This window comes from Neofelis nebulosa, chromosome 9 (assembly GCF_028018385.1).
Source record: "Neofelis nebulosa isolate mNeoNeb1 chromosome 9, mNeoNeb1.pri, whole genome shotgun sequence".
NCBI classification, from domain to species: domain Eukaryota; kingdom Metazoa; phylum Chordata; class Mammalia; order Carnivora; family Felidae; genus Neofelis; species Neofelis nebulosa.
In genome coordinates this window covers 107,076,170-107,094,740 of record NC_080790.1, presented here as the reverse complement: position 1 = coordinate 107,094,740, position 18,571 = coordinate 107,076,170, and the positions used below count along the sequence as shown (strand labels likewise).

General features: G+C 36.8%; 1 protein-coding gene across 3 annotated transcripts in view; it reads left to right on the top strand.

The window, feature by feature from the left end:
* The window catches only part of PLCB1 (phospholipase C beta 1), a 706,541-nt gene that overhangs the window by 516,788 nt on the left and 171,182 nt on the right, over nucleotides 1–18,571 (top strand). For all 3 annotated transcript variants that reach the window (XM_058684913.1, XM_058684915.1, XM_058684914.1), the window contains exons 10-11: nucleotides 4,643–4,789; nucleotides 15,772–15,929. In XM_058684913.1, the coding sequence (XP_058540896.1) occupies nucleotides 4,643–4,789; nucleotides 15,772–15,929 (305 nt within the window). The remainder of the gene's footprint in view (nucleotides 1–4,642; nucleotides 4,790–15,771; nucleotides 15,930–18,571) is intronic.

Here is an 18,571-nt window from a genome sequence, read left to right as displayed (position 1 = left end):
AAGTAGTGCAAGGTTGATGGAGAAAGGACTGATACATTTAGGTCAATAGCAACAACAATTATCCAGCTATAGGTTATATGCAAAAAAGAAAAATCCTCTAAAAGTCTCTTTTCTGTCCCAAAGCTTTTACTAGTCAGAAGTATTTTTTAAGCTAATTCATTATGCCAAAAACATCTGCATTTTTCCCAGTGAATTGCTGATCCCTTAGCTGACGCTTTACAACTTATAAACCTACTATTCCTTATCCTTACCATTTCATTGACTTTTCTTGACTTTGACATATGTCTGCTTAGTCATTTGGTGCATCAAAAGTCTTCCACATTTGCTCTTTTTTTTTTTTTTTTTTTTTTAACATTTTTTATTTATTTTTGGGACAGAGAGAGACAGAGCATGAACGGGGGAGGGGCAGAGAGAGAGGGAGACACAGAATCGGAAACAGGCTCCAGGCTCCGAGCCATCAGCCCAGAGCCTGACGCAGGGCTCGAACTCACGGACCGCGAGATCGTGACCTGGCTGAAGTCGGACGCTTAACCGACTGCGCCACCCAGGCGCCCCCACATTTGCTCTTTATTAGCAAAGCAGAGCTTTGGGGTTGAAAAGTTGCTCCCAGGTGTCTGTTCACCTGCAGTCTGTAATCATATTCTGAACTGTCTTCCAAACTCTTTCATTGTTGTTATTCAAGGTTAGGTAAATTCCTTCACTGGGAACTTTTAAATTATTTAATATAATTAATTGTAAATAATCTTCACAAATACTGACTCACCCAACTCTGGGTTGTTGTTTTTTTTACTATTATTGATTTATTTTTTTTTTTTTAATTTTTTTTAACCTTTATTTATTTTTGAGACAGAGAGAGACAGAGCATGAATGGGGGAGGGGCAGAGAGAGAGGGAGACACAGAATCGGAAGCAGGCTCCAGGCTCCTGGCCATCAGCCCAGAGCCCGACGCAGGGCTCGAACCCACGGACCGCGAGATCGTGACCTGAGCTGAAGTCGGACGCTTAACCGACTGAGCCACCCAGGCGCCCCTACTATTATTGATTTAAATCTAAGCTAAAAAATTATGTTAAAATCTTCAACTCCTGTAAAGTGTAAAGGTAGAGAAGATAACCCAAAGGTTATGTTTGCTTGACGTATAGAATATTAACCAGCTTTATATTCAGTTTAGCAATATTTTTATAGATTTTGTTTGGGGGTTTTATAGGTTTGTTGGGGGTTTTGTTTGGGTGATGTGCTAACACACACATGTGTGCATACATTGGTGTCTCACAGCCTTCTTTGAGATTCAAGTTTTGGCTTTCTCATTAATGAATTAAATGAAACTTGGACACATGTTCTTTGGCATATTGTAAAGTATAACTTGGCCTTAATTATAATATCCTTCTTTGGGAATAACAAATATATAGCTTATACATATAAGATTCTCTGTCCTGCACCTATGAAAGACATCAAAATTAATGAGAAGCATGGCTCAGAATTTTTCTCAACATATACCCAGAAGGCACTAGACACAATAAATGGGCATTGATGCTAAAGTTAAAATTAGTCATCCTCACCATATTGGTGTGTTTTGTTTTAATTGCTCCTTAAAGTTGCTGATCGGGCCAAAGGATATTTATTCCTGCAAGATAACAGACACAAACTGACAGCCTTAGAGTCACCAACACCATAAAAGTGGTTTGATTAGCCACACAACATTATATTGCTGTCATTTGCATGCCTTCAGAAGGAGCATACACTTGTGAGTTTTCCACACTCCATGGCTCCCTGGTGCACACATTATTCCATTGGTCACATTACTTTCCTTCCTGGGCCCCTAAAGACACTTGCCTTTACTCGTGTCCTCTGAGAAATAGCTGTAGTTAGAGACTGAGCTATATGAAATTGTCATTTGCATAGGTTAAAATTGCCAAAATTAGCAATTTCATATGATTTGACCTAATCAGATAAAAGAATCAAAATTATTCTATCCTTCATGATCTTCCAGTTTCAAATGAATTTATTTCCTATTTTGAATCACTAATAAGCAAAATAAAAAGACTGATTTAACGCCTACTGTGCACAAAGGATTGGGGTAGATGCCAGGGACGACAAAGATATCAAGGCACACCCTGCTTTGGAAGAGCTCATGCCTGATTTTCAAAGTGTGAATGATCTTATTTTCTATTAGATCATGAGCTCTATGAAAGCAGAGGCTGTGCTTCAGTTTTCTGTGTACTCATCAAGTAGGCAGATATTCAATAAATCTTTGTTAAACAAAATGGTAACAAAGTGGAAGGTAATGAGAGAAGGAAGAAGGAAAGGAGAGAAGGAGGGAGGGAGAAATGGGCATTAGTTTGAGAAGATGCCAAGATGGACTTGTCACAGGGGAAAAAAAAGGAAGAATATGAAGAAATTAATTTTTTTTTAAATATTTATTTCTAAATGAGTTCTAGACTCCAAAATATTTTTTTAAACTATCTATTGGAATAGCTTTGACTCTAAGTGGCATTGATTTTGGTTTGTTTCCAAAATGAAACCAGTCTGAAAGGATATATGCATTTCATCATAAATGAATTTAAAACGAAGCTTCAAGAGCAGTAACCAAAATATTTTCATAAATGGTAGCATGATTGGAACAATTTCTTTGTTAGTTGATGCTTATTTGATGGTACAAACTATGGCATCTATTAAAATTCACACAAACATACCAGTATGTTGACCTTTATGTCATTTCTAATGCATAAGACCTTCTTAACACTTTTTCCTTTTGTCATTATTTAACATATCAAAGTATATATTAGAGCTGGTTTTTATTAAGTTCATAGTGCAAAAAATTATTCCTATTTCAGTTTGTTTAGGAGATTTTTCTTTTCATAAAACTCAGCTTCACTCACCAACAACCAATAACCGAATTTACTTTTAAAATGTATTTATTCCTAGAAAATATTAAAGGCAGTTTCGCTATAATTTTTCCAGAATTGAGAAAAGTACTCATCAGTTACTTTGAGAAACCTATTGGATGTAAAAAGATTTACATTGTGGTCAGTAGTCAAAACTAGCTTTGTCACTTATGGATGGCACACAACATTTTATCATTCAAGAGTATTGTTCAAACCAATAAATATTAGAATTATTAGAGATCATGCTTGTACTTATGGGTTTGGATAGGGGTAAAGAGAAGGAAAAGCCATTGGTGAAAGAGTAAATTGCTAGAACTTGAAAAGAAAGCACACTGGGTTATGTGTACTAAAAAAAGACTTAAACATGGGTATAGCCTCTAAACCAACAGTTCTATTCCTGGGAATTCATCCTAAAGAAATAATTAAGAGTTTGTGCACAGATTTAACTATCAGAATATTCAGCACAAAGTTATTTATACTAGTGAAAAATTAGAAACAACTTTAACATCCAATGACAATGAAAGATTACTTAGCCGTGCTATGGTTACATATCTTACATACATAAAATATAAATATTATAAATTACATGACAATGTTTCTAACATATTGTTCAGCTAAGACAAAGGTCACTAAATCTAATTAAGGTTAGTCTAATTACTAAATGATTGCACCTTCATAAAAGAATTACACACACACATACACACACAAACATTTTTTTGTTTTCCTGGAGGGCATACACACCAGGATTTTAACAGCACCTAGTTCTGAAGAAAGAGTTAGACTCATTCAGAAAAATTTTACTTTTTATTTCTGCTCATCTCTTTTCCTAATTTTTTTTTCAGTGAGCATATGCCACTTTTATGTTAATACAAAACTCTTTCAGCAAGAAGAAAGAAATGCTACCCTCCAATGTTTACAAGCAGTGTCTCTACTACTCACAAATGTGCTGAGGTTTTTGAGGCTCTTATTGTTAAGGTTGAAGAAATAAACTGTGGTAATGATCAAAATAGTGAAGATGACCTCTCTGGGAATTCCATAAAGATTAATGTAATAAAGATAAAGAATTATCTCAATATTTAGCATCAGTCATCTCAGAAAGGTTACAACAAAAACAAAATTCTAAATAAGATCCGAGTAAGCTAAAGTGTGAGTCATATTTCTTCCATTTGAAGTAAAGCCATTCTAAATAAGAAATTTAAAGACCTCCTTGTTTATGAGCATTTGAGTTTTTATTCCTAGGAAAGACTCATTTGTGGTCATCTATATTTTATGTTTCAGAGAAAAAAAATCACTATTTGAAAACACTTCCACTTCATTTTAAATAATAAACCCATTCTTGAATAACTTTTTTGATTATAAAAGTAACATATACTCATAATAGGAAATTTGGAAATTCAACCCTAATTCTATTACCCAGAGAGAAGCGCTCATAACATTTTGATGTCCATTCATAAAGTTGATAACCATTTTTAATTTAAGAACAAAAGATTGGTGTTTAGGTATTTAAATGCTCTGAAAGTCAGTGAGACTCATGTAAGTACCTTTTTCTCTATTATCTGTGGCATTGGGAGATAATTGTAGTGCAATGACATAATACTTGATGACTGTTATCCATGTTAAAATGCAATTGTGCTTACTGTCTTCTACCTTGGATGCTACCAGAGTTTTCTGGAAAAAAAAAAAAAAGTTAAAGCACCATGATACCAGCAACCCATAAAAAGAACACATTCACATTCTTCTTAACTCTTCATTTCCTCCAGGACAGATATCAGTGGATGGCTTTATGCGCTATCTGAGTGGAGAAGAAAATGGAGTCGTTTCTCCTGAGAAACTGGATTTGAATGAAGATATGTCTCAGCCCCTTTCTCACTATTTCATCAATTCCTCACACAACACCTACCTCACAGGTACGAATTCACAGTTCTTTGACAATGACTTTAGCCAATCTCACCAAATTTCATCAACCTCTACTTTCTGTTGATCAGAAGGGAAGGCGTGTTTTCTTTCATTTCCTGGATGTAAGATGCCTCTGAGAACTGACTTCCAGGACCAGAGGCTCTGCCTGTAAGAGGAATATCATTTCTTCACAACATATCTTTTCCTGTTTTTAAGTCTTCTAAAATGTATCCTGTCTAATATCTTTGGGCCAATGGAATTTTTGTGGATTTGACCTCCTTCTTTAGTGGACTTCAAACCATTGGCAATACTACCTAGTTCTCTGGACTCTTTTCATATACAGCAAATTTCTTTTATTTAAAAAGATTTTTTAAGTATATTTATTTTCAGAGTGAGAGAGAAACAGCGCAAATAGGGGAGGGGCAGAAAGGGAGAGAAAGTCCCAAGCAGGCTCTGGGCTGCCAGCGCAGAGTCTGATATGGAGCCTGATTCCACGAAACTGGGAGATCATGACCTGAGACACCTAACCGACTGAGCCACCCATGGGCCCCAGAAAAATTTCTAAAGCATAAATAATTTACTTTCAAGGCAAATAGCTAATTTTGCTCAAGGTGCAATGGGGCTTTAGATGTAAACAAATTTACCCCTGAATGACAATCTATACTTCATTGTAAGTATTATAATAATGAAGGAAAAAACAAATGTGCTTCCAAATGTGATCCTAAATTGAGCATTGCCATATTTTTAGTAGATTATTAAACAGAAAAACATTAAAGATATATATATCACCTCAACTTAGTTTAAAATTAACATTTTTAATAAATACAGATTTTAATAAAGCTAAAAACATTTGTATAATCAAAATACACTTCTTGAAGAATACTTTCTATATGGCAGATTTCTAAATACCAGCCTTGAAAAAACTTTGTAAAAAATCTACTGGTTACAAAAATAAAGGCTTTTCAGGGGTGCCTGGGTGGTTCAGTTGGTTAAGCATCTGACTTTGGCTCAGGTCATGATCTCATAGCTTGTGAGTTTGAGCCCCGCATGGGGGGATTCTGTGCTGACAGGTCAGAGCCTGGAGCCTGGTTTATCTCTGCCCCTCCCCTGATCGAGCTTTATCTCTCTCTCTATCTGTCTCAAAAATAAACATTTAAAAAAATTTTTTAATTAAAAAAAAAGACTTTTTAAAAAGCCATATCACTATCTTACTTCAGATAGTCCTCACCCAAATTAATAGAAGATAGCCAGACCTTAAGACCCACAATGTACCTGAAATCTGGGGTCTCATTTGATACGTATAAGTTGTAGATGCCCACCATGCCTTGAGAGAGGTTTTGATGTGCCCATGGCTCATTGTCTAGGGGCATGCGGTTTGTGTTGCAGGGTAGACCAGTGATGCTATGAACATAATGACAGGGGCATTATTCATGGGTGTCCAAGAGAATTTTACAGGATTCAGTTATACAGCAAATAAGCAGCTCTTTCATCTAAACTGTTTAAGGAGATCCATCCATCCCAGTACAAATGTATGTTGTATTGGTATCAAATGCAACATTGGCCCGGTATCCCACACTTGGTGAAAAAATGGCTTAGAATAGAAATGACCCTTCTATAGAGAGAGCAAAGTAGCCTCCAGACAGCTAGAGTGGGCTGTTCCCAGGATTATTCCGTATACTCTGAGAGCATCTAATCAGAACCAGATAGTCTGAGTTCTAGCCTGTTAAACTGCAACTTGTATGTTCTTCATAAAAACTGGGTGGCTATCAGGCTACTCTCAGCCTGTTTTATTTCAACTGACATTATCTACTAGGAGAGATTCCTGCCAAAAAGTAATGAGATTCATGTTTGGCTCATCCTAAACTCTATTTTTGTCATTTCTTGCTGCATAACAAATCACTTCAAAATTCAGTGGCATAAAACGACCACCATATTATTTTCATCCTCATTCTGTATGTCAAGAATGCAGATAGGGCACAGAGGAGATGGCTTGTCTCTCGTTCCTGGTGTCTTGAGCTCCAGCTGCCAAATAAATACCTGGGGGTAATGCGAACACATTGGGTGTTGGAATGGTCTGGGTGCTTCCCCACCATCGTGTCTGGAACTTGAGCTCGGTTAGGACTCCTGACCTAGTTGCCTATAAGAAGCCTCACCATGTAGGTTAGGCTTCCTCACAGCATGACCATCCCAGGGTAGGTGGACTTCTTACATGGCAGGTCATGGCTGCCAGAACAAGTGTCCCAAAGAACAAGGAGGAAGCTTAACTGCCTTATTGTACATCACCTCTGAAGTTCTGTGCTGTCACTTTCTTATTTGTTAAAACAGTCACAAACCTACACAGATTAAAAGGGAGAAAACATAGACCATAGTCCTCCTTGGGAAGAGTGTCAAAATACTTTTAATTTGTTATCTTCTCAGGAGATTCTTAATCCTATTTGGTACCAGTGACCAATTTGTCATTCTGGTGAAGTTTATGGACCCTTGTAAGAGTAGTATTAAGTGCATAAAATAAAGTATATAGGATTAAAGAGATAATTTCCAATGAAATATTTTTATCAAATATTAAAAAACAAATTTGTGATAAAATAATATGTATTTCAATGAGCACAATTTAAAAATTAGTATAAATAATATGATGTGACTATTTGCAATAATGGAATAGGATGTGAAAATATCTATAATTTCACAGTTCTGCTTGTACTGCTTGATTTGTGACCTGCATTTATAAGAGATTGTTAAATTTAACATAGAAGTTTAGATTAAAGATGTAATCTTGGTTTCTCATCCAAGTTTGAGGAGGTCAATAGAACCTCAAATTAAGAGTCTAGATCTTGGGACACCTGGGTGGCTCAGTCAGTTAAGCGTCTGACTTGATGGCAGCTCAGGTCATGATCTCAGGGTTTGTGAGATCGAGCCCTACATCGGGCTCTGCACTAACAGTGTGGAGTCTGTGAATTCTCTGTCTCCCTCTTTCTGTCCCTCCCCAGCTCACGTTCTCTCTCTCTCTCTTCTCTCTCTTTCAAAATAAATAATCATTTAAAACAAAAAAAGAGTCTAGATCTTTCACTTGATAGCATCCAAAAAAATATAACTGTAAATACTGACACATGATGGAATCTTGCATTTAAGACTACAAGATTCTTAAAAATATGTAAACATACATTCGGTTAAATTTTGGACATTATATGTGGTTTCATCTGCCTGGAAGTCACAGTATGCAATAATTTTACCAATAGTCCTTCTTATCTCCAAAAGTGCCTTTCAACTGATGTATTTACATCCATTGGTATCTATATTATTTGCCATATAATAAATGAGGCAATGGTAGCAAAATGATGGAATAGTAAGACTGATGAGATATAGTCTATATCCTTTTTACCTTCTCTCCGAGGACATTAATTTCTCTTTCTGCTTATCTTTATGGACTTATGGTTTTTAAATTTTATGTAGATTCACCAACCACAGCCATTGTTCTCTTTTTGATAGTCGAATTGTCTCAGCTTTGGTCAATGGAAACATTTCTTAGGCTGGTTTCTATATTCTCTTGACACAACCCATTGATCTTTGAAAATGTCCTTGCTTTCTGGCACATCAAGATCTTCCAGGCTTACTTTGTTCCTTTCTGCACTACACGTGGAAATCAGACTTTTCCCCTGAATGACCTCTGGTTCCTTTTAGTGGAAAAAAAATTGGGTAACAGCAATTTGAACCCTGCACTATGGAACATTGTCTCTGGACCATTTCAGTGAACAAAGTAAGAAAAGATACATTTGTTTATGAACTGTGCCAGTTGATATAAATATCTTCATTCCTATCTTCCAATTTATTTAAATTCCTGAGTCTATAACTGTGCTTCCTTTAGCAATCTTGATACCTATGAAATTTATGTAATTAATTCACTTATTTTGCTAACAACAAAATAATAGCTCCAAGAAAATTGTTCAGTATCAATAGGAACTATAAAACTACAAAATACTGTTCAGTTTTTCTCTGTAATTCCTTTTTGTGGATGTTTTTAAACTGCATTTCACCAAGGATTTTGAGTCTACTGAATTTCTTCCAGAGTCACTCATTTGCCCTACCTCTGAATATCTTGGTAGAGATGCGGTAGAGAATTTGGCTTCGTTGTGTCGGCTTGGTTTTTGAGTGTCAGCAATTAATGGTTGATAGTTATCAGAAGTTGAAGCTTTCAGCTACTAAGAGAGAGAAGGGTCCACTCTACTTTTTGATGAAGAAAGAATTCAGGGGCACCTGGATGGCTCAGTCAGTCAAGTGTCCCAACTTCGGCTCAGGTCATGATCTCATGAGTTTGAGCCCCGCATTGGGCTCTGTGCTGACAGCTCAGAGCCTGGAGGTGCTTCAGCTTCTGTGTCTCCCTCTCTCTCTGCTCCTCCCTTGCTCATGCCCTGTCTCTCTTTGTCTCTCAAAAATAAATAAACATTAAAAAATTTAAAAAAAAAGAATTCAAAGAGCTGTCTCCAAATTGCAGTACAAAGGTCTCAGATCACCACCATCTGATATACAGGATTTCTGACCAAGTAAACCAGGTCTCTTGCCAATTATTTAATTTCCAAAGTACTATTAGAATTCCCATATTTTTGAATATTCAGATTTTAAAGCTATGTTATCTATGTGAAACCATGTTATGATCTTTACAGGTTTTTTGTGTCTTAACTTGCTTACTTTTCTGAGCTGTACATTATTTTACTGAGGTTTGCATTATATAAATCCACATATTTGCTATGTTCCTTTATCCCAACACTAGTAAAAGTCTTTCATTTAACTACAGGTGAATTAAGGAAGATTCCCCATAGTTAACAAAAAAATTTACATATAAATTCTAATACAGGCTCTGGACGTTTTGTCTGAAATTCTCTTTTGAGAATTTGGTTTTACTTCATATGATATTATTAGTATCCTCACTTTAATTATAGATAAACCTAATGTAGAACTGTCCCAGAGGCCTTTGGGTAAGATATAAACATTGATGATACAGAAATTCAAACTTCCCAAAGCCAATTAAGAATATTACAAAATAAAGTTAAAACCAAAGTAAAACCCAATAAAATCCAATTAAATGTTAAAATCAATACCTAGGAAATGAGATCTTATACTTTATAGGCATTTCCAGAACAAGTAGAAACTTTTTCTATAGAAATGTTATTTCATACAAAGGGTATTTGGTGGAAAAAGGAGTTTTCCTATTCAAATGAGTTTTAGAAATGCTAGGTACAAACAAAGGTTGGCACCTATTACAGTATGTTTTGAACATATGGGAAAAAAGCTTACAGATGCACAATCATTAAGGTTATGATCAACCCTGTTCCCCCACTGTCACCACCTTACTTATTTTCTTGGAGCACATTAAGAACTATATTCCTGAGAATGCTGGTCTAAATTCAAATAAAGAGAATTTTGATATTTGGAATGTTGTATTTTGAGCATTCAAAGGAACTATAAAAGTTAAATGTACAATATGAAAGCCAATCAATTTAGAAATGCATTATTATTATTATTATTATGTCTATTTCATTATTCATTATTGCCCTTCTGTTGACCATCAGGATGCCCAGAAGGAAACGTAAATGGGATCATTGAAAGAAGTGTATGCACATCAACAGAATGAGTTGGTTTTTAATTATGATGGTCATTTTTCATGGGGTTTTGGATAGTCTTGGCAGTACATCAAGTAGTGATTATGTTTTAAATTATTATTTTTCCTTGAGGAACCCACCCTTATGGCTCAAAACAAGATTCTCTCAGAACAGTATGCACTCATTTCAACCTATACTTTTTCAGCTCTTCATAAATCTGTACTCTAATCGATTTGGGAGATAATGGCTCCATATTCATGGACAAGAAAAGTGTTATGTCTCTGAAAAATTAACATCTCCGTTCAGCTTAAAACACACACACACACACACACACACACACACACACACACACACACATTAGATTTGAGGTTTTAGTTATCTTCCAATGAATTAAAACACCTGATTGAATGTATCAAATAATTATTCAACTCCTCACATATATGCTCTGAGCTGCAAAAAAGTTCTAGAAATTATTTACCCTTGTCATTTATTCACTACCAGCCCAGACTGAGTGTTACTCTCTGCTTTTCCATCTCTCTTACTCTTTTAACCCTTACCATGTGTAACCTTTTGTAATTTATTTTTTGTTTAAAGCACACACAAACCTATGAAAGTTGGTGGCAGAATGGAAAAAGATCATGTTTAGCAAATAAACAGACTGCATTTAAATCTCCCTTTAAGTAAATTAACTCTTCTAAGCCTTAGTTTCTTCATTTGTAAAATGAAGATAAATTGAAACAGCCAGAGTATTTTTGGCCATCAGTAATAAGATACTATTACTTAATGGCTTGAATGTTAAGGAATTTATTACCAATCACAGCAAGAAGTCCAGAAGCAGAGTAGTCGAGGGTTGATTAAATTAGAAATTACTGATGTCATCAGAGACCCAGACACTTTCTATCTTTTTGCTCTCCTTATGGTTGCAAGATGCCTGTTCACCCTGAGCATTGCCTCCCTATGAAATAAGATCCACATGTGGCACAGGGCAAAGGTCTGTCTTATGGCCCTTTGTAGGAGTGAGGTCTCCCACCCCTATCCAGTAGACTTTCCTTTATGCTGTATTAGATACAGCCCAGAGTTATACACCACATAGCAATGCCTACATTAACCACTAACGTGGACCACAGAAGTATTGTGAATGATTAGGAAGAATTAAGATTTACCCCAGGGCTGAGGAGGGGACCATGAAGCATACCAGAACCTAAATAGAATATTCTGTTGGCAAGGAGAAAGAGAAAGAAGAGGAAGAAAGGGCAACCGGGTGTAAGTGTAAGATTGGGGTGAGAATTAAACTCCCTGGCACTTAAGAACTTCTCCATTATTTGTACTTGCCTACCTGCCTAGATGGGTAGGGGTAAGGAACATGTCTAGTGTCCTTTGTGCATCCCCAGGAACCAGTATTTGCCTCTCATAGAGAACATGTTTGAGAATGTGCACAGACACTAATGGTGAAGCTTCTATAATCAGTAAGGCATATGGTGAAAGTTGCTTCCCCACTTTCTCACCTAAGCCATCTTGTCACAATTGGATTCATGTTGAAGACAGCTTCATGGTCTCCCTGGGGCAAGAGGCAGACACTTTGGGAGAGACATCAGATTAAATGATGCCCTTAGAAATGGTCAAGATGAATAACATAGAATTTATATTTTGGACAGTTTTCTCAACTGTAACTGTGGAATTAGGTGACTTGAACGGCTGACACAGCATTGAAAGCAAAAGGCGATATGGTTCCTGTCTCCATTTACAGAAAGAGATCATATTTATGGAAGAAGGCCACTGAATTAACAAATGCATCACATTCTGGAAATTTTTTGCCATAGAGGTTGAAAAGAAGACAATACATAATGATAACTATAAATATAGACAATTTCTCAGAAGCCTATGTTAATAGAAGGATTGTTATTTTCCATTTTCTGATCTCTTCCATCCATGGATGCCTTGAGTAATCCTAGACAAAACACAAGTGAATGTAGCCAGCTGACCAAAATGAATGCAGCCAAGTGAGAAGTTATAGAGCTATGACTTGGGGCAGTATTATGAATTGAACTGAGATGGAGCTTCAGCTCTCCAGTTCAATCATGGGCTTGGAATATACTCCAGAGGGTATTCACAGCTAGGCAGAGATGATGTCAGATACTAGTTACAGAAATAACAAGGGTTGAGTGACTCATGACATATCATTAATCCCAACCCCAGGCAATCCCCTGGCCCAGAAGCTATATTTTATTGGATGTAATCAAATGGAAATAAAATGGGTGGTGGGATATAATAATGAGGAGTTAGGAATGTTAGGGAAGAAAAATAAACTAGCTTTGAGGATTTAGGCAGAAAAAGATGAAATAATGGAGAATGTTAATATACATATTTGGAAGAAAAATCTCCATAAATGAAGGAAAACACACAGGGAACCTAAAATGCATTCCAAGGAATAGAACAATTATGGGTAAGTGTGAATTTCTAAAAATATGCTTTCTTTGGGAGGCTTCCATTTCTAATAAAGAGTATTCATTTTAAGATTGAACAAGTTGACCTTTGAAGGATTCTTCTGGGCTTAGGTTGTTGGGGAATAAACATAACATAGACACATACTCTCTCTCTCTCTCTCTCTCTCTCTCTCTCTCTCTGTCTCTCATCTTCCATTCTTTGGTGTTTTTTTCTTCAGATTCCTCTGCATCTCACAAACCCAACCCCATACCTTACCAGGTCTTTAGAAACATTAACTGATTAACATTCAAAAAATACATCAAATACCAGCTAATTTGTTCTTTCAGTGATAAAAAAAATTGTTTTTGCATGCAAATCCAAAGAAATGTTTCTAGAAATTTTTTGAAACTTTTATGACAGAAAGCTTTAGTGTGACTGAGGTATTTATCTACTAGAGTCTACCATTAAATCTTATCTAGTTCATGTATCCATGGGAAGTTCCCTCCTGAAGTTAGTAACACTCAGTGAACTGTTCATGAAATAGACTCAGAACCTGCACATTATGTAATGGTATTGGATAGTCAGTAATACATTTAAACAATTTTCTAGATAGCACACAAGAAAATCTTCTCTACTCTTTAATAGCATACCATTTTCTGCAGGAGCTAGCATTTTTAATGAGTTATCCAATAATTATTTGCATTCTTCACTTTCTTTAGCTAAAGCAGCCTCCCTTAAGCTTAAAAATCATATAAATAACTGTCTTTTCTCCTTCACTGTCACTGCCCACCCCCATTTTTTAATGCAGCAAAACCTTTATTACAATAAACTTTCAGGCAATTATAAATGGCAAATTGATTATCTAGCATCAGGAACTTTCCAGAATATTTTGTCAGCATTTCTTCCTTCACAAAGACATTTGTGTGTTTAAAATGCCCTATTTTTCCAGCAGAGAAAAGTGATTATGAAAACCTACTTAATCAGCCTTTCATGCATTTACTAGAACTCTATAGAATTCAAGACTGTCATCCTTTTGTTATGCTGATGTTTGGGTGTTGTGACATGCATATAAAAATAAAATTAAGCCAATAGGTTTATCCCATTTTCTTTGTCCTGTATGTTTTCCCTGGGCAGATCTTGTCTATTTCAAAGTTATTTTGACTGTTTTCATCAGTTTGTCATTTTTTAACTATTTAAAAAATGGTGGAGACTTACAGAGTAGAAATCAGAGAAAATATTTAATGTGGAAAACCAAAGCTTCCGTTGTGTGTTGATGGTCGGCCTGTCTCAAGAGTTATTTATTATTAATTTTTTAAAAAATAACTTATCAAGGGGCCCCTGGGTGGCTCAGTAGGTTGAGCATCGGACTTCAGCTCGGGTCATGATCTCGTGGTTCCTGAGTTCAAGCCCCGCATCAAGCTCTGTGCTGACAGCTCAGAACCTGGAGTCAGCTTTGGATTCTGTCTCCCTCTTTCTCTGTCCCTCCCCCACTCATGCGTAAGTGCTCTCTCTCTCTCCCTCTCTCTCTTTCTCTCTCTCAAAAGTGAATAAACATTAAAAATTTTCAAAAAAAAACTTATCAAGAAGTAAGTACTTCCAATAACTACTTAAATGAAATAGGAATAGTTTGGCTTCCACTCCTGCTCTCAGACTTCTCAAGTGCCTTGATTATTACAATTCTTATCACTTTACTAGAGTATTTCAGTTCTGTTCACAAAGGTTTTAAATTTTGATGAAGTATATGTATTTTTTTCTTTGTTGTTTGTGCTTTAGCATCATATCTACAAAACCATTGCCTAATCCAGGTCACAAAGTTTTAGCCTTATGTTTTTTTTTCTAGGAGTTTTATAGTATGATCGCTTATATATAGGAGCTTAATCCACTTAGAGTTAATTTTTTTGTATGATGTGAGATGGGTTGGATTAACTTCATTATTTTACACATGTCTCTCCAGTTGTCCTAGCACCATTACTTGAAAATATGATGCTTTCTGCAATGAATTGTTGTGGCACCCTTGTTGTAAGTCAATTTGAGGATAAATGTGAAGGTTTATTTCTGTATTCTCAATTTTATTCCATTGATCTATGTCTATTCTTATGCCATCAACATACTGCCTTGATTATTGGAGTTTTGCAAGTAAGTTTTGAAATCAGGAAATGTATGTCCTCAAACTTTGTTCTGATTTTTTGGCCATTTGAGGTCCTTTACATTTCCATAGAAATTGCAGGATCAGCCTGTCAATTTATGTAAGAAACCAAGTAGGAGTTCAATAGGAATTGACCTTGTAAATAAATTTGGGTTCTAGTGCTATCTTAGAATGTTGAGTCTTCTGTTCCATGAACATGGACTATCTTTGCATTTAAGGTCTTCTTTAATTATTTTATTATTAATGCTTTATAATTATTAGAGAATACCTTTTGCACTTTTTTTGTTAAATTTGAATTTATTCCTACAAACTCATTTCACTTTTGAAAGGAGAATGCTTAGCTTTTCTAAACATTTTTGACTTGGACAAACATGACAGAAAGGTTGATTTATACAACAGAATAGCCTTAAAGACTCAGACTTAAATGATTGAGTTGTGAAGTTATAATCATACTCTCTGCCATTTTCATTATCTGAAAATAAATATTTAAAAAATAAAGGTAGTTATATAAGAGAGGTTTTATGAAGATTAAATGTAGTAATACATGTAAAATCTGAAGAACTACACTTGGCACTTGGTAAGCAGTTATTGTTATTGTTCCAATGCTCTCCTCCTTCTATTCTCTCTTCCCTAAAATGACTGCTAGGGAGCCACAATTACATTTGGCATTATGCCACTACCTTACAGTATGTTGAGGCAGAAGGTTGAGAATAACCACATAAGTTGTTGAACTCCTTGTTCTCCCACTGTTGAAAAGATTGTCTAGGAAGCCACCAATGTCTTCCTTGCTTTGTAGGAGTCTAAGTATAATTTTGTTGGTGTTTTACAGCTGGCCAGTTGGCTGGAAATTCCTCTGTTGAGATGTATCGCCAAGTGCTCCTGTCTGGTTGTCGCTGTGTGGAGTTGGACTGCTGGAAAGGACGGACTGCAGAAGAGGAACCAGTCATCACCCATGGGTTCACCATGACAACTGAAATATCCTTCAAGGTAGAGTGAATGAATATTTCAAACAGAAGAAGCTAAAAAGACCTAAACCCTTTTGGATAAAGCCTCCTAAGGTAGAAATTCCCAGTGGTTACAATTAAGTCCATGGACTTAATTGCAATTTCAGAGGCTAAAATTTAGCGGTGTATTTATGGGTAATTAGCATCATGTCATGGAGAACTGTGGTGTCTCAGAAGTACTGCCATAGAGAAGACTTACGGGATTTGGGCTTATATTAGATGATTTGGGTGAGGATTCAAGAAAGTAAGGTTTTGCTATAGATTGGGTACTGCCAATAAGCAGAAATAATCCTGTGATTGTGTATCGTAATAAATCCTATCTAGAAAGCAAGACTACAGCAGTATTTTATAAGGAACTTCAGCCATTCTTATTAGCAGGAATGAGGGTATGTTTGGTCATCTCCCTTCTCTTTCCACACATGGCTCCATCCTACATCATAAAGGGCCTAATATTCATGCATATGGGCACAGAAGCCAAATTATTCAAGTTATGTTCACATCCCCTACAAAGAGCCATCCCCAGGAGCTTGGAATCATTTGGGTGGACAAAATCTGGGGTCCTAGGTACCCAGAGAACCATCTGGGAAAAGGGTATATGGACTGTAGGGGACATGTGTTTTTTTACTGACTCAGGCTTCTCACCTCTTTGGAAGTGAACCAGAAAAGAAGGGCCAGAAGACAACCTCTAAGGCACAACTCCCAAGGCATGAGCCCCATGCCTGCATTAACTGGGTCTCAGGGCAGAACTGAGTCTGGATCACTAACCCTTGCCCTAGGCAACCAAGGAAACAGAGCAACTATGTGGCTAGCTAAGGAAGAATGGGGACAAGGCCATTGAGAACGGGGAGGTCAGTGTGCTGAGACACCAAAATGTTGGATGAATTATATGTTAATGTCACTAAGATTGGTGACAAAGCTTTGGACGAAGAAGGCAGTGAAGCATTTGCCAAAGTCTTTGCTGAATGAGAGAGAGCTTAGCAGATGGCACAAGAGAGGAAGTGGTAAAAGCTGGTTGGGCTGTCTTATGAGAACTGGAAACTCAAAAGTAGCATTGGGGGCAAAAAAAAAAAACCAACAAAAAAACAAAAAACTCACTCTCCAGTGTTTAGCCCCAGGACACCTGGGATGTGAGAAAATAAACAGCTATCACTTGAAAGAGAGTAGCAAAAGAGAAGCAAGATTTTCAAGGGATATCCAGGTTTTGACTGAGACAAATGGATTTACTAATCAAAGGTATCATATTTGACAGTAAAAAAATGCATTCAGAATTGATATCATTAGCACCTTAAAATATGTTTGCTATGATGTGTCTAGGGAATTTGACTTTTCATGATTTCTTAAACTTAGGCTACAATACAATAGTTAGAAATAAATAGCACCCTTCACTAAATTTTACAACAAAGTTTAGTATGAGAGTGACCTTAATTCTGATCAAATCTTTAAATTTGTATCTGCTCCTGAAAGGGAGAACTCTTAAGTTCTCTTGGTTTTAATAGAAAAATCAATGGGTTTTTGTTTCATCTCCATAATCCCCCACTCTCCCAGCTTCTGCCATTGTCCTTTGTCAGCTCTCTAAGATCCAATCCTAACCTGGTTGGGCTCTTTGAGAAAATTGGGGGACAGATGACCCTGGTGCACAGTGAGTGCAATTTGGGCTCATCTGTCTGTTGATGGATGGACAGAATCCTGGGAATGGAGACAACGCATCCTAATGGAGCCTTTGCTGTGCTAAGGGATGAAGGCCTTAGTCACTGCACTGAACCACTACAGGAGGGCCCTCCCACCACCCCCCTGCCCACAGTCCCCTCAGAGTCCATATGGGGAGCAATTATATACTCTTAAAAATTTATAATCCTCAAGGGTCATTGAGTTCCAGGATGGGAAGATAGGTAAACACCAAGCACATTTTAAATCATGTTTATTTTATGTAGAGCATTGGCCTCTTGATCTCAGCCATTAAGTTGGCTTAGAGTGGCTCTCCCTATGCACCTGTCTATACAAGTGGTTCTTCAGTCACATCTATAACCCCAGAATCATGGGCTTATTGGACATCTTTTCGTGGTCTCTGGAAGTAAACACATCCACACATTTTCTGACAGATACAGAAACTAGAAAACGAAATCTAGCCCAGAATACTGCTTCTTCTCTCTGCCTGACAGAGTTGGGGTTGGGGAATGACCAAAGAGAGCAGGAAACTCATTTCCCTGGTGGCTGGTTTGTCCAGCCCTGCTTCCTGCTAATGTGCATTTGCAGGATAGATTAATCTTGCTGAGATGTGGGTGGGTGGGTGGTGGGTAGGCTAGTATGGCTGTGGGTAGTAGAGATGCCAACCTGTTTTGTACACAAATATACAGAGCAGGAATTCTCTGAATCAGGACTAGGTAGTACTGGGGTGAGACTCGTGAGGTACCTCACATGCAAAATTTAAGGAAGCATTTGCTCTCAGTGTCATGTACATGCAGACTTGGCACCTAACAATGAGTGTGTCTTTACATTTTGCACTTAGGCCCCCCACTTGCCTCACCATAAGTCCCAGCCTGCTCTGCATGATTGTTGGTAGGTAGGCTGCTTTTCCAGAAACCACTGTGTATGTGACATTGTAAGAAAGGGTAAAAGAGAAATGGG